At 42.4% G+C, this 14,507-nt stretch overlaps 1 protein-coding gene across 1 annotated transcript; it reads right to left on the minus strand.

Moving 5' to 3' along the window:
• On the minus strand, positions 2,271-5,921 carry LOC110437400. The gene is made up of 5 exons (XM_021465878.1): positions 5,167-5,921; positions 4,579-5,032; positions 2,843-2,959; positions 2,607-2,637; positions 2,271-2,511 (listed from the first exon to the last, which is right to left on the minus strand). The coding sequence occupies exons 2-5, from the start codon at positions 4,954-4,956 to the stop codon at positions 2,399-2,401; spliced, it is 639 nt and encodes a 212-aa protein (XP_021321553.1). The 5' UTR covers positions 4,957-5,032; positions 5,167-5,921; the 3' UTR covers positions 2,271-2,398.

Here is a 14,507-nt window from a genome sequence, read left to right on the forward strand (position 1 = left end):
GGCCGTGCGGGCCTCCAGGTCACTCTATGGTCCTTACATTTCTGCAATTGGTGGCCATTGCTTCTTTTGGCTCACATCTTTTTTTTCCTTCTTCTCCCTCGACGTTGGAGCGCTCTGACCTCCTAGTTAACCACAACACGCATACAGGCATATCGGCTGTGGTTTCGGCGCTTTGCCTATACGGGCAGGAAGTGCGTACGTCCTTGCCTTCTCAATCAACCCAAACCTGCAATATAGTATGGTTGTAAGTCATTGTAGCATCCATTTTTGACAGTTCTAACTTGTTCACAGACTACCCCTCTACACTACAGGCATAAAAACAGAAATCCCTCTCCAGCAATTGACCAGAGAACTGCATCGATATTTTAGATAATGGATATAAAATCCGGCCTCTACATCCGAGGATGTACACAGCCCAATATTACAGAGTTTTAAATGAGATAAACAAAGAGAGCCATAGTTCTATACATGGACCGGGACGCTAGTTTAAACAATATAAATGTTTCCATCCTTTATTGGATATCTTTAAAGCAATTACTTCTAATTTCTTGCTTATCTTCGAGAGCACGTCCTTGGCTGTCTCATCATGCTGCAGCTAAGCCCAAAAGCATAACCAGTACGCTCCCCTGAAAATTACCTGCATAATAGAGTTAGTTTTCACTTTATATAACCTAGTCTGTAGAAAGGAAAAATTGGTCAATAACAATTCGAAGCCAGACAAGTACAGCTTGTGCATGTACCATGATGTATGGGTAGCAACATTTTGAGCCTATATTGATTAGTTCTGTTGAAAAAATTAAATGACAAAAATATACATAAAATTCCTCCTAGTTTGCTATTTGCATTGATACTAGTAGTCGATCACTATATAGCCTTCAACTCGTGATTGCTCCGGCAATGCCAAGATGTGAAGTACTATTAACGGGTATTTTTATTGCTGGTTGCCTAATGTCCAAAATTCAAAGAGAAAAAAAACTGATTATTTTGTGAAGCCCTATGACTATAGCACCTCTTCCTCCACATAAACTGTAAAATGTATTGTGTCATGAATTTGCTTATATATGCTTTTTCACTGTAAGTTTTGTTAGTTTATGTGGAAAGCTCATATGCTGTACAAAGTTTAGTGCCCCTTGTCTTTCATTATAATTTCTGGAATGGTGTCCCAACTTTACCTTCCTTCTTGGAAAGCTCATATGCAACAATAGCAAAAACAGTTACTCAGTGAGCAAACTAGGTTTCATCCCACGAGGCCACAAGATAACAATTTAAATTTAGAGATAATGTAGTGTACTATACACGATTAAATGTACATGAGATCAGATCTATGTAACTTTACACTCCTAGTTTAACTATATCATACAGTACTTCAAAACTCAAACTCATATTCATCACCCAGATCACCGTCACACACAAATAGCTAGGAAGTACCTGTTGTTAACACTGAACTCCGCTGATGAATGGAGGTCACTGCCATGGTGTACTTGACACCGGCATGCCACTAATTGATGTCAAATAAGGTCCACATTGCCAGCGCATGGATGTTGGTGTCATGATGCAGCAACCTCTATTACTCGTACGTGGCGGTGGTGTCGGTGCCCACCCAAACGCAGGATGCCGAAGTTCTTCAGTGTGGAATCATGGGAGAAGCGACACTGAGTGGCAGGGGCAGCAGTGCTTAAGGTCTGGTGGTGGTGAGGGCCAGATGCGGCGGCGCACGCCCTTTTGACTACTAGAAGGCAGGTTGCATAGGGACCATGTGAAGGTGTTCTGTTTATAGTTTCAGAGGACACAACCTTAATTACCGAAATACCCTCTATAATAAGAATTATATTTTATAAATAACCTTCCTCAATCATTTATCTACAAAATAGAAAAAATAAGAGTACCTTGAGGTACCAATGGTACTTTCCCAACCATAGTAAAAGCTATGTTTGTTTTATTTTCTTGTGAGGCAGAGGTCATGTAGATGGAAATATCAGTCATTGTTGATACTAGCTTCTCTGATACAGGTAATTCAGATGGCTTGAAACTCATGATGATCTAATTTATGTATGAATACAATTTGCATATATCTAATTTGTGTAGCTTGAAACTGACCGTTTAACTTATATAATTAATAGATATTTCTCAACCACAGTAATATAAGTTCCACACAATATAGTACTAAAAAGTTTTGGAAATCCGACAAAACAGATATTTCTCAACCATAAGTTCAGCAATATAGTACTAATAACAAGTGTTTACAATGAAACACATTATTACAACCAGTTTAGGGATCACAAACATACAAACACGGAGTGTTTGGTCCTATTGTTGAGCTTCTTCTCACAGAAAATATGGCACTACATGGTGACCAAATACCGTTATTTATTCTCCAGAAAGTTGATATATTAAGAATCTAAGGAAAACCACGAGCCATCTCTTCAACATCCATTGAACGACTTGGGCCAAGCGAACGTTTTGGTCTAGCATGGTTGCCAGACGCTCTTCTTCTAGAAGATTTACTTGTTCCTGTGTACCCAGTATGTTATGTAAACCATAAGTCGAATAAAAACTTTCTACAGGTAATATGAAAACATATTTATTTGTTTAAATGAAGGGCATACCAGCATCTTGAGCATCCATACCAGCTATCTTCTGCATACATGAAATTAAAAGATCAATATATTTCGTTATGGACAAAATGTAGAACACGGAATTAAAAAGGTACTCTAATAAAAAAGTTGCATAGAAAATCTAGAAGACCAGGAAATGTTAACCTTCAAAGTATTCATAGCAATGAATTTTCAGAAAAATTGGCAAGTTATATATTTTTGATGTATGATTCGGGTAGTATTGTTACCTTCTTTCGTAGCTTTGTTCCTTTAAATATGCCTGTTTCGAACCCTTTAGATTCCACAAACAGTTCAACATCAGGTTTGGAACGGAACTTGTGGCAGTAGTCCTTGTGAATGTAAGTCTAATTAAAAAAGTAATGTACTTGAGATCAGTATCATATTTTCACATAATTAGTCCGCATGTCTAGAAAACATACACTTCTCCATAACCAATTAGAAGAATATTATCACACATTAACATTACGTAGGAAACAGGTCATAGTAACCAAAAACATGCTTGGAATATGTTGTGAAACAACATTGATGCAAAACACACAGGGCCCCATGTTAGACATCCATGAATAAATTTACAAGGTCAACAGGTGATCTATCCACATCTTATTTGAATTTCATAAACCGTTCCACCATGCTGACTGGGATGCTAGACCGGTAGGTCAACCAGTCCACGTGTCACCCATGCAGGCCTGGGTTGGATCCCCCATGGGGTCGAATTGCAGTGGTAGAGCTAAGGTTTGGGGGTTTTCTTAGAGCAAGGGATAAGTCAATGCGAATGCTCAGGGGGCGCATGCTATCCCCTCATAGTCTGAGATTTTTTTTAAAACCATTCCACCATTAATAAGTAATCAAAAAATATTGGACTATGAGCGCAAAGAGTATAATTGGCTCATCATGTCTGGAAATATACAACTAGCAGAGTACAATGAGCCACCATATTCACAAGATATGCTACTCCATATGATTCTTATTTTTACACTTCGTACATGTACATGATGTCTCCAGATTTGTCTGTGAACTGCAATTTTGTTGTATAATGTGAAGAAGTGAACAATTTTGTGAAAATGCCTCATACAAAATTTAAACAACAACGACATAAAATTAAAATCCAAACATTTTTCAGTACCTAATAGATCTTGTCATCATGAAAGATAAAACCAAATGCACAGCTATAATTTAGTTTATGTTTTTCCCATTGATGTTGTGGTATTTCAGGGAACATGCCATTATAAATCAATTGCTAATACAGAAATTCAATGCAGATTTGTAGGCTTGTTATCAGAATTTGAGACACAATAATAATGACTTGAGGGTAACAATATTTCTTGCTCCGAAACATCCCTTTAGATTTGACAAAGGACACTTGATCAAATATTTTTGGGATGTGGCTAATCGTCTCTCCTTTCCTATCATTTATTTTCTCCCTCTCACCAACAATAGATAACAAAAAAATCTGTTCAGCTCGAGGCACAAGAATTGGTACTGACTTTGCAGCTATAGAATAATGATTCGTGGTCTAGCCAGCACAAGCTAACGCATAGCCAGCACTATGCAAAGGCAGCACAATCCAAGGTCTAGACAACAACATATCAGTGACCAATATCTTCTCTTATTGTAGTGTTTATGGAGTATAGAGGAAGAAGCTAGTTCCTGTTAATTAGATGCTATAATCCCTAGCACGTCTATTTAGCAGAAAAAAAGTCATACAAACAATTAGTATCACTACCTGAGAAATGTCATGAATAAATAGAATACTACCATAAATCATGAATACTACAACAAGGTGCACTAGAAATGAAAGTTTTGAATAACTTTTTGTTGACATGAGTGTGAGTATATTACTTTTTTGCTTCCTTTCTTGTTCATCTAACGTGCTTCTGCTAAGGACTCGTCTAAATAACTCCTCATGTAACTTCAATCAGCAATCAAAAAAGTATGTTTCATTAGACAATAAAGAAATACTCACCCTATCAATATGCCCACTATTCTTTCTTTTCTGAGCAAAGGCTTTCCAGTCGTGCTGCTCTTGGTCACCAGTAAGCTTCTTCAACCAATCGGGAAGCTCAACCTCTTTGTTCCGTTGCTCCATTCCAACCTCTTCTTCTTGCGCTTCTAGCACAGGAGGAGGTATTTTGTCAACCGGGACATCAGATGAACTCATGTTGGAGATGGTCGCATCTGAATCAACTTGGGGAACCTCAACCTCTTTGTTCTCTAGTTCCACTGCAACCTCTTCTTCTTGTGCATCTAGCACAGGAGGAGGTATTTCATCAACCGGGACATCAGATGAATACGTGTCAGAGATGGTCGCATCTGAATCAACTTCAGCTGAATTTGAAGCCATGGAGTCACTAGCACTACTACAGAAAACTTATCCCAGGTGGGCAAAATAGTTTTCCCGAGGTGGGCAACAGGTCCGCCTGCATGGAAAGATCTACATTAATCAAAATAATAACACGGGCAAGCACAAATGAGCACCTAGGTTAATCAACATAACAGAGGCAGATAGAAATGCAGGCCTGTGTAAATAATTTTATGGAATAGAAAAGCCCACCAAGTCTAGTGGCCCACCAAGCCAGGTGCCTAGATCCACCCAGTGCACGCCACAGGGAGCCGCCAACCACTCTTGCGCCGCCGGTGGCCAGATCTGCTTGCTTGTGGCTGGCTCTGGTGACCAGATCCGCTAGCTCGTGCCCAGATCCATGCCCTAGCACCCACCCTTGTGCTACCTTGCACACTTCTGCTGGGAGGAGCTTGCTTTGGTAACCAGATCCGCTCACTCGTGGCTAGAAACACCACCTTCCCTGCACCGTCAGCTCTGGTGATGGGATCAGCTCACTCGTGGGTGGATCTACCCTTGCTCCTGCTCTTGCACCGCCCTTGAAGCCTTGCGCTTGGAGCTAGCTGGTGTCTAGATCCAGTCGCTCGTGGCTAGAAACGCGACCCACCCTTGCGCCGCTAGCTGTGGTGACCGGATCTGCTCGCTCGTGGCTGAATTCACGTACGTCCGCAATCGCTGATGGCCAGATCTGCTTGTTGGTATTGGATCTGCGCCCCCACCACTGTTGTTGACTAGATCCACGCCCCCACCACCTCCGATAAGCAGTTGGTGGCTGGATCTGCCACTGGTCACCGGTTGGATGCTGGATCGACGTTGAGAGCTTCTCGGCCTAAGGCTCGGACGTCGCTATCGCTTGGGCTCAGGCTGTTAGGGAGAGGGAGAGGGAGCAGGCTCCGTGTTTGGGGGAGAAACGGTGAGGCGCCGTCCTCAGGGTAGACGGAGAGAGAGAGAGAGAGAGAGAGAGAGAGAGAGAGAGAGAGAGGGAGGGAGAGAGAAAGTCTGAGAGGAAAACCCTAGCTGCTGGCTGGTTATATACAGGTTTCATACAAGCCTGATTTGGGCTTTGGCTGGGCCTGGGCCTTAGGTAAGAGGAGGGCCTCATAATTGGTCCACCTCTGAAAATGATCTCTGTTTTCTTTGTTGGATGTCTTAAAATATCTACCTCTGCAAATCAATTTTAGGTGGTGATCACTTTTGTCCGCCTCTGTAAATATGGATTCTACGAGAAAGGCATAATCTCACTGCCTACCTAAATATAATGTCAGCCTCCGTAAATTCATTTTGGGAGATGGGCAATTGTGACTGCCTCATCATTTTTGTAGTAGTGTTGGTTGGCTGGCTGGATATCTCCAAATAAATGCTTGCTTATTTGTTTTGTGATCTGTGAAGATCGTCACTAGAGATAATCCAATGCTGTCATATTTAATGCTTGCCAGGTAAAAACCATCTGCTAGTTTTGCCCAATGTTTTTAGGGAGGAGCCAGCTGTTTTTAGGCAAGGAGAATTTCCATTTGATCCCATTAGTTTGTCCCTTAAAAATGTTTTTTAGCCAAGTTTTTCTAAAATAGAACAATTTTAGTGTACCGAATGCCCAAGCCATCTTTGTTGGAATTTTTCGTGAACACTGTACAACTTATGTGCTAAATACTGAGCATCATGCTTCATTGTGCCTTAGGAAAAACACTTCCAAAAATCATGGTAGTGTCTTAGGATAACAAATTTTGAGGTAGTATATACTACATTTGGGGGCCTACGTACATTCCTTATCCATTAGCAGTGAAGCGTACAATGTATAATCTAGTGATAAGCACACGAGTTTATCTTTTTTTCACAAAATGCTTGAGTTCTTAAATTGTTAGATTTCATCTCAAGTAAATTGTCAAATTCTAACAAAAAAATACGGGTCCCTTTGATCGTGTCATTATAAATTCGATGCTTCATTGTGCCTTAGGAAAAACACTTCCAAAAATCATGGTAGTGTCTTAGGATAACAAATTTTGAGGTAGTATATACTACATTTTGGGGGCCTACGTACATTCCTTATCCATTAGCAGTGAGGCGTACAATGTCTAATCTAAATTCAACAAGAGTGATAAGCACACGAGTTTATCTTTTTTTTCACAGTTCTTAAATAGTTAGATTTCATCTCAAGTAAATTGGTCAAATTCTAACAAAAAAATACGGGTCCCTTTGATCATGTCATTATAAATTCGATGTTTCAGAGAAATGCCACACTCTCTCAGCTAATAGGATTAATTAGTGCCAGTAGAATTCTCTCACTCTCTGAAATATGCTACTATGTTTTCCCACGGGCTACTTGAGCTCACAAACAGGCATATACATACAGGTCCCGTAGTTCAGCGTGGACCATTTTGTCGCTGCTCTCCCTCTCTCCACCTCGCTTAATTACTAATGGGGCATTGTGTCCATCTTTCTTCTTTCCCTAATCCATTTCTAGTTCCTTCTCTCCCTGACCGCACTACCGCTCATTTCTCTACTCTTGAGTTCCTCTCTTGCTCGGCAGCTCGTCCGCTGCCTGTTTGTGGCCACCGGCAGTGTGTTGCCACTTGTTGCCCTCACCAGCGTGCAGCGCACCTGCCAGCCCCGTGCGTGATTGCCATGTGCCGCCACCTCCAACACCACTATACTACTGGAATCGCGCGCTTTGCCTAGTGTCTAGGGCACTCGGCAAACGGCAAAAAACACTCGGCATAAAAAGTGAAGGATTTGTAGCATGAGGCACTTCACTCGATGCGGCCGATTGATTCTGCAGAAAGTAGAAGGGATTACATGTGTGAGACAAGATAAATATATATCATACATGAAGTATTGTTGTGGTTTGACTGTAAACATAAACATACAACCTGAAACATTCATACTCACTGGAGTAGTTGCACTATGAGGTGGAGGTAGAGCGAATAGTCCAGGTGGCAGAGGCATCCCCTGGGCGGTGCCAAGACTTTGCATGTACTATAGAATCTCTGCGAACCTCTGCTGCTCAGCCTCCCGCTCGGCTGCGATCCTCGCCTCCAACTCCTCCCATCGCCTGTTCTCTTCTTCCAGCTGGGCCTACAATATTTCAACTCAATTGTTACAATATTGCAAAGATAAGGTATGTAAAAATCAATGAACGATGAATAAAATAGGAATAACCTGGAGTGCCTCCATCCGGTGCTGTGTAGTGTCCAGCTAAGGACGTATGGCGGGGCTTGCGCTCGTGCTTCTTGCCCGGATCTAGGAGAGAGAAGGAGTAGCGGCCGTGTCGATTACGTCGTCGCTGAGCCAGTACTGCCCATGCTTCTTTCCTCCTCCCACCCTCATGACTACTTCTCCATCAAAGTCTTTGGTGCTCAGATCATAGTCTGCCCCATGGACCACCTTTGCCATCGATGTGTACTCACTGAGACGGCTGTGGACGGTCGCATTGCTCTACACCGAAGGAGGGTCCTCTGGCTTGTAGTCGACGTCGGACATCGCCTTCCCCTTGTGAGCCATAGTTCATGCCTTGAACTGGGAGCAAGGCTGGCCACCATGTGACGACGACTGCAAGACAAATAGTAAGATTATTAGAAATCATGTAGAATTGAGTGTTGGAATAAACAAAGAAATCACATACCCATGTTTAATTTGTGCATATCCGCTAAGGCTGCGACTGCCTTGATGGTGTGGTACACCTAGCATCATCAGACGCCGCTCCCGGCAAGCATTGTGCGTCTCCCCATCAAAAACCCTTTCATCGTCTACTTCCATCCCGATCGCTTCGGTTAAGTCTATCTCAAACCTCCCTTATAGTCCCTCTTCTTGAAAGAACTCTCCATCATATGGGGTTGGGTCTAAGTTATAATCTTCATCAATTGGGACAATACTTTTCCATGTGGCGATACCTTGTGCACAATATCCCAACCCTTAAGATGCTCTTTGGTTGACACACATATGAGAGATAATAATCTTGTGTGGCATGTTGGGCCATAATATAGACATCGTCGCCTTGTAAGACAGCATCCTATCAAATTTCGACTAGCCCAAGATTAGTTATGTCCGTCTCGTTAAATCAGGATCAAACCAATGACATTTGAATATGATAAGATTAAGATCTTTGGAACCATGAAACTTGAGCTCATATATTTCTTTGATTCTTCCATAATAGTCGACCCCATCTTGGCCGGGCGTAAAAGCTCTGGTACTTGTGGTTCTTTGGTTAGGTCGACTCTGCTCGTAGTTTGTTGTGTGAAAGCGATATCCATTCACGTCATAACCAATAAATGACCTGTCCCTATATTCAAAGCATCCGCAACCTGTCTCAACTCGGCACTCATAAACGCATGCCTTTGGCCCTACAAGCTCAAGCAGGATATATAGTTATATTATTCATATGTACGAGCAATTTGGAATGCCAAAATAATCACAAGCTAAATTGGACGGTACCTCCTCTTTGAACCAAGAAATGAAATCGGGCATTCCACTTCCCTCACCTTGTCTAAGAAGGGCATCACATTCGTGTGGGGTAGGTTCCCTTGATAGATTCCAGAATTGATCAAGAAATTCCCTGTACCAACAAGAAACAAGGGGGTTGGATGAAAAATAATGACGGTATATGGAACAAGTTCATTGAGAACTTACTGCATGTACGGCTCAACTTCGTCAAGGTTGTTCAACACATAAAGCATGATAGTACTACACCACTCTTCAGGTTTCAAGGTCTTGGGGGCTGATCCACTTAAGCTTCCGAGTTGCCCTCGGAAAAGGCTGAGATTTGATTCATTTTTGCCAGCATTGTAACGAGGGGGTGGATTATGCACGCTAGGGAGGTTGTCACCATAGTATGTTGTTGTGAAGTTCGACACCTCCTCTAGAATGTATGCCTCTGCAATGGAAGCCTCGATTTTGCATTTATTTCTACATTTCTTTCTAAGAACCTTTAGACATCTCTCGATTGGATAAATAGCACCAACGGTTCTGCATGGGCCCCCCATTCGTGCCTCATACGGGATGTGCAAAATCAAATGTTTCATCGGATTAAAGAAGCTGGGTGGAAAGATTTTCACCAACATACATAGCAACATAGGTGCCATTCTTTCCAAATCTTCAATCATGGTTCGAGTTAACTCCTTGGCACAAAGCTGGCAGAAAAAATAGCTCAACTCTGCCAGCACTAGCCACACATGCTGAGGGACAGCCTCGAACCATTGTCGGAAGAAGCCGCTCAATCCATATGTGATAGTCATGACTCTTCATCCCTAAAACTCGCATAGTAAATAAGTCACTCCCCTCCTCAGATTAGCTGCAAACCCATCAAGGAACATTAACGTTTGCATCCATTCTAGTACTTCTCTCCTTTGGGCCCTGGTTAAGACAAAATCAGCCTTTGGCCTTCTCCATGTCGTGCCACGACTAGGAGGCTTCATGGTCTATCGCATAATGTTGGCAGATCCATTTTAGCCTTAACGTTGTCCTTTGACTTATCAGGAATATCCATGATTGTTGCCCAAAGTGCCTTAGAGACATTCTATTCAGTGTGCATTGCATCAATGTTGTATGGAAGGAGTAGATCATCAAAATAGGGGAGCTGAGTCAAGCCCGACTTATGAGTCCACATATCTTGCTCACCATATCCCACAAAACCACCTCCTTCTTTATTGACAACGAGAGCATCTATTTGTTCACGAACCGCGGCAGCATTCATCATCTAGGGTGTAGGATCTGTCACTACAACACCTTTGATAAAGTTCTTGATGTCTTGTCTGAATGGATGGTCAATAGGGAGGAATTGTCGATGTTTGTCGAAGGACGAATACTTGCCACCCTTCTGCAACCAAATGAATCTCAGACCTTCCTTGCATACTGGGCATGGGAACTTCCCGTGAACACACCAGGCGTAGAATATCCCATACGCCAGGAAGTCATGTAGGGAGTAGTGGTACCAAACATGCATTTTGAAGTTTGTCTTTGTAGCTCGGTCATATGTCCATACCCCTTCCTCCCATGCACGAACCAATTCATCAATCACATGCTCCATGAACACACTCATATTATTCCCCGGGTGTCGAGGAATTATCAGCGACAAGAATACATTATGTTGTTGAAAGCATACGCCGGGTGGGAGATTGAGGGGGATAACGAACATGGGCCAACATGTGTATGGGGCAGCCATCATTCCATAAGGATTGAACCCATCTGTTGCTAGCGCAACATGTACATTAGGAGCCTCTTTAGCTTTCTCATGATGAATGACATCAAAGTGGGTCCATGCTTCACCAGCAGATGCATGTACTATCTTGTTAGGATTGTATCATTTGCCATTTTTGTGCCATGTCATCTGTTTCACAGATTCCTCGGTCATGTATAGCCGTTGGATTCTCAGTATGAATGGAAGGTGTCGTAGGATTGTCACTGGGATATCAAGCTGCTGCTTCTGGCCATCACCAGTCTACTTCTATGAACCTAGAAGATTTACACTTTGGGCAGTACTTTGCTTCCGCGTGTTCTTTCCTAAATATGACACACGCCTTCGGACAAGCATGTATCTGCTAATACGACATCTTAAGTGCACGGATGACTTTCTGTGATTCATACATGCTCTGTGGCAGAATGTGACCCTCCAAAAGCAGAGAGCCAATAACTGTCAACACACCATCATAGGCATCTCGACTCAGGTTAAACTGAGACTTTAGCGCCATTATGTGTCCAATGGCATCCAATTGAGAAACCTTTGTCTTGCTGTGAAGGGGTTTCTGTGCCAAAGAAAACATATCGTAGAATGCCTTTGCAGTTTCCTCTGGCTCCTCCTCCGTACTTCCTTCAAGGAATTGTGCCCCGTGAAAGTCATCTAACATGTCTGCTACCCCGGCATCAGCATTGTAATCCTCCACGTGTTGTCTCACCACCTCCTCTCTCATGCGATCGCCTTCACCATGGTAGACCCACCGGGTATAGTCTGGCGTGAATCCATTCTTCCAAAGATGCTGCCCCATGACCTTCTTTGTTTGTCTTTTTCTGTTTGCACACTTACTGCAGGGACAAAAGATTTTACTTGCTCCTTAACCAACCTCGCCAAATGCCCGTTCCAAGAAATCATCAGTCTTGTTGATCCATTCATTGGTGACCTGACCCAGACTTGAGTGGCCCTTGTACATCCACTCACGGTTATCCATCTTCTAACATATATATCAGAGAGTAACATAACCACCATTGGCATCTATATGATGTTCCTACAATCTAGTAGGTGAGGATAGGTCCTCATCCCACTCGAGGGTGTGGAGATGAGGTTAGTTCCCATGCTCTACTCTGATTCGAGACAGAATTTCTGCAGCACCTCTGCACTGTTCTCTAGATACACGTCCTTGCAAGGAGAGTGTGTATCCAGAGAACAACAGGAAGGTGATGCCGAAACTCTATCTCGAATCAGAGCAAACCATGGAAACTAACCCCATCTACGCATCCGTGAGCTATCCAAAAAACATGAACAATTCGAAACAAATACGGTTATATATATACAAAGATCTGTATATTTTCAACCGTATCTCTTTCGAATGGGAGATGCCTAACTAGGTTACACTATACACAACCATGATACGGAAAGATAGGTTATACCTTGGGTAGCGATGGAGTCAGGCTAGCGGGGCCATGGCGGGTCGGTGCAGTGGCGATGCGACGCTGTCACACCCAATTTTAAGGATAAAATTGAATGCAAAACCTTATGTGTGCCCAGAGATCAATCACACATAAGCCGACAAATTATAGGGAGTATCATCACAAGTGTTTATTACATAACGATATAACTCAGAGTCTTTACACAAATATAGCGGAAATAAAAGATAACTCTAGCATGAAAGCTCCATCACACAGGCACGTCAACTGGTTGACCGCAAGTCTAGAAGTCCTTAGGGAAGTACTGGTAGTAGTCATTACCCATGCCATCTGTTACCCATCCGGGATTTTTATCCAAATAAAGAAAATAAACAAGTGTAAGTACACCTCGTACTTAACAAGTATAACAGGGGGTTTATGAGGCTCAAAGGCTAGACACTGGTTCAACTGCATGTAGCTTTTAGTTGTCACAATTTTAGCATATGAGTAGCATCAAGTTGTCAAAACCCATAATAAACTCATGATCAGGTAAAGTGAATAAAGAATAGCATAAACAACATATTAACAATAATAACATTTAATGAATTGCCATTAGTGTTCATTTATTCTGTATTGGTCCAAGGCTGCTCGTGACCGTGAGCACGGCTGATATATCAGTTTTACACTCTGCAGAGGTTGTACACTTTCACTGTGAGTCGTGATTTACCCTTTCGCCCGAGGTGATCAGCCCCTTAGCCCACTCCCAAGGAAGACCGGCAGGGTTCACTATGAAGCCTTTCAAAGGTTCGTCTAACAAGTTAGGGCCGCTAGGTTTCGTTAGTCAGTCCGTGTGACTCACCCGCAGGAATCCACGGTCTGCTATCCCCCACTTGCGCCACAAGGGTAACCACTAACAAGCTAGAAAAGGTCCTCATACTGAGCTAAAGCCAGAGCCATGTAGCCCTCACAGTTGTACTGTATGTCCCGGATGGTCAGATACAGATAAGTCCTTATGGAGAGAAACTAGAGCACCATAGGATAGCCCAATGCTCCAGCCCTCTTTACCAAAGTTGCTAAAAAGTCCTCTTTTAATGTTTATTGCATATTCCATTAATCAAATTACAAGATCATGGTTTAGTGGAGCACTAGCATAAGCTACCCAATGCAAAACCATAGGTGACAAGGTATAAGATCAATACTAGGAAATCCTTAACAAAGAGACACATGCAATATGAATTGTGTGATTAAAGTTATTAGGAAACAAGGATGATCCCATGCTATACTTGCCTTGATCACACTGGTCCTGCTGATCCTGCTCGTAGAAGTACTCTTGTTCACCCACGAACTGCTCACCGACTACTCGTAACCACCACATCAACAACAATCATCCAAAGGCAATCATGCAAAGCAAACAAGCCTATTATTAGAACAGTACACCAACAGTAATAAATAAAGGTAAAAAGTTTATAAAACAAATCTACATCGCTCTATGATCACACAGACGTAAAGATCACGAGAATCGGAGTTATAATGAAGAAGTTATAATTTTCCAAAGTTTTACTTTAAATAAATAATAGATTAAATCTAAACTCAGATTTAAAAAGTTGAAAACTTGTACTACAGTAGCATTAGACTATAGATTACGTGAAAACGAATCTAACGCAACTTGAACGGATTAAATCGGAGTTAAAACGAAGTTTTAATGGGCAAAATAGATTCAATGGCAAAACTGTAAATCTGAGAAACTATTTTTGAACTGTGCGGCTGAAATACGTTTTCCAACTTAGAAAGCGTAAAAGGGGAAAGCGTAAAGGACCGCGGGTTAGAACATTAAAAAGCTCAGGGGTTTTTCTGCAAAATAGCCGGCCGAAGGGGTACCCTTCATCTGGGGCCGTTGGATCTCTAATCGGTGGCCAGGATTAGATCGGGGTGGGGGAGGGGAAACCGGCCGCCGGAGTTGAGCAGAGCGCGGCGGCTCCATGGCCGGA

The sequence above is a fragment of the Sorghum bicolor genome, chromosome 7, assembly GCF_000003195.3.
Source record: "Sorghum bicolor cultivar BTx623 chromosome 7, Sorghum_bicolor_NCBIv3, whole genome shotgun sequence".
NCBI classification, from domain to species: Eukaryota; Viridiplantae; Streptophyta; class Magnoliopsida; order Poales; family Poaceae; genus Sorghum; species Sorghum bicolor.

What these genes read in the sequence shown, in the direction of transcription:
- LOC110437400 (XM_021465878.1), bottom strand. Translation starts at nt 4,956, where the DNA reads ATGGCTTCAAATTCAGCTGAAGTTGATTCAGATGCGACCATCTCTGAC. An exon ending in ATAGTGGGCATATTGATAGG is followed by an intron (nt 2,960 to 4,578) that starts GTGAGTATTTCT and finishes TTTTTTAATTAG; the next exon opens with ACTTACATTCACAAGGACTA. An exon ending in GAACAAAGCTACGAAAGAAG is followed by an intron (nt 2,638 to 2,842) that starts GTAACAATACTA and finishes TCATGTATGCAG; the next exon opens with AAGATAGCTGGTATGGATGC.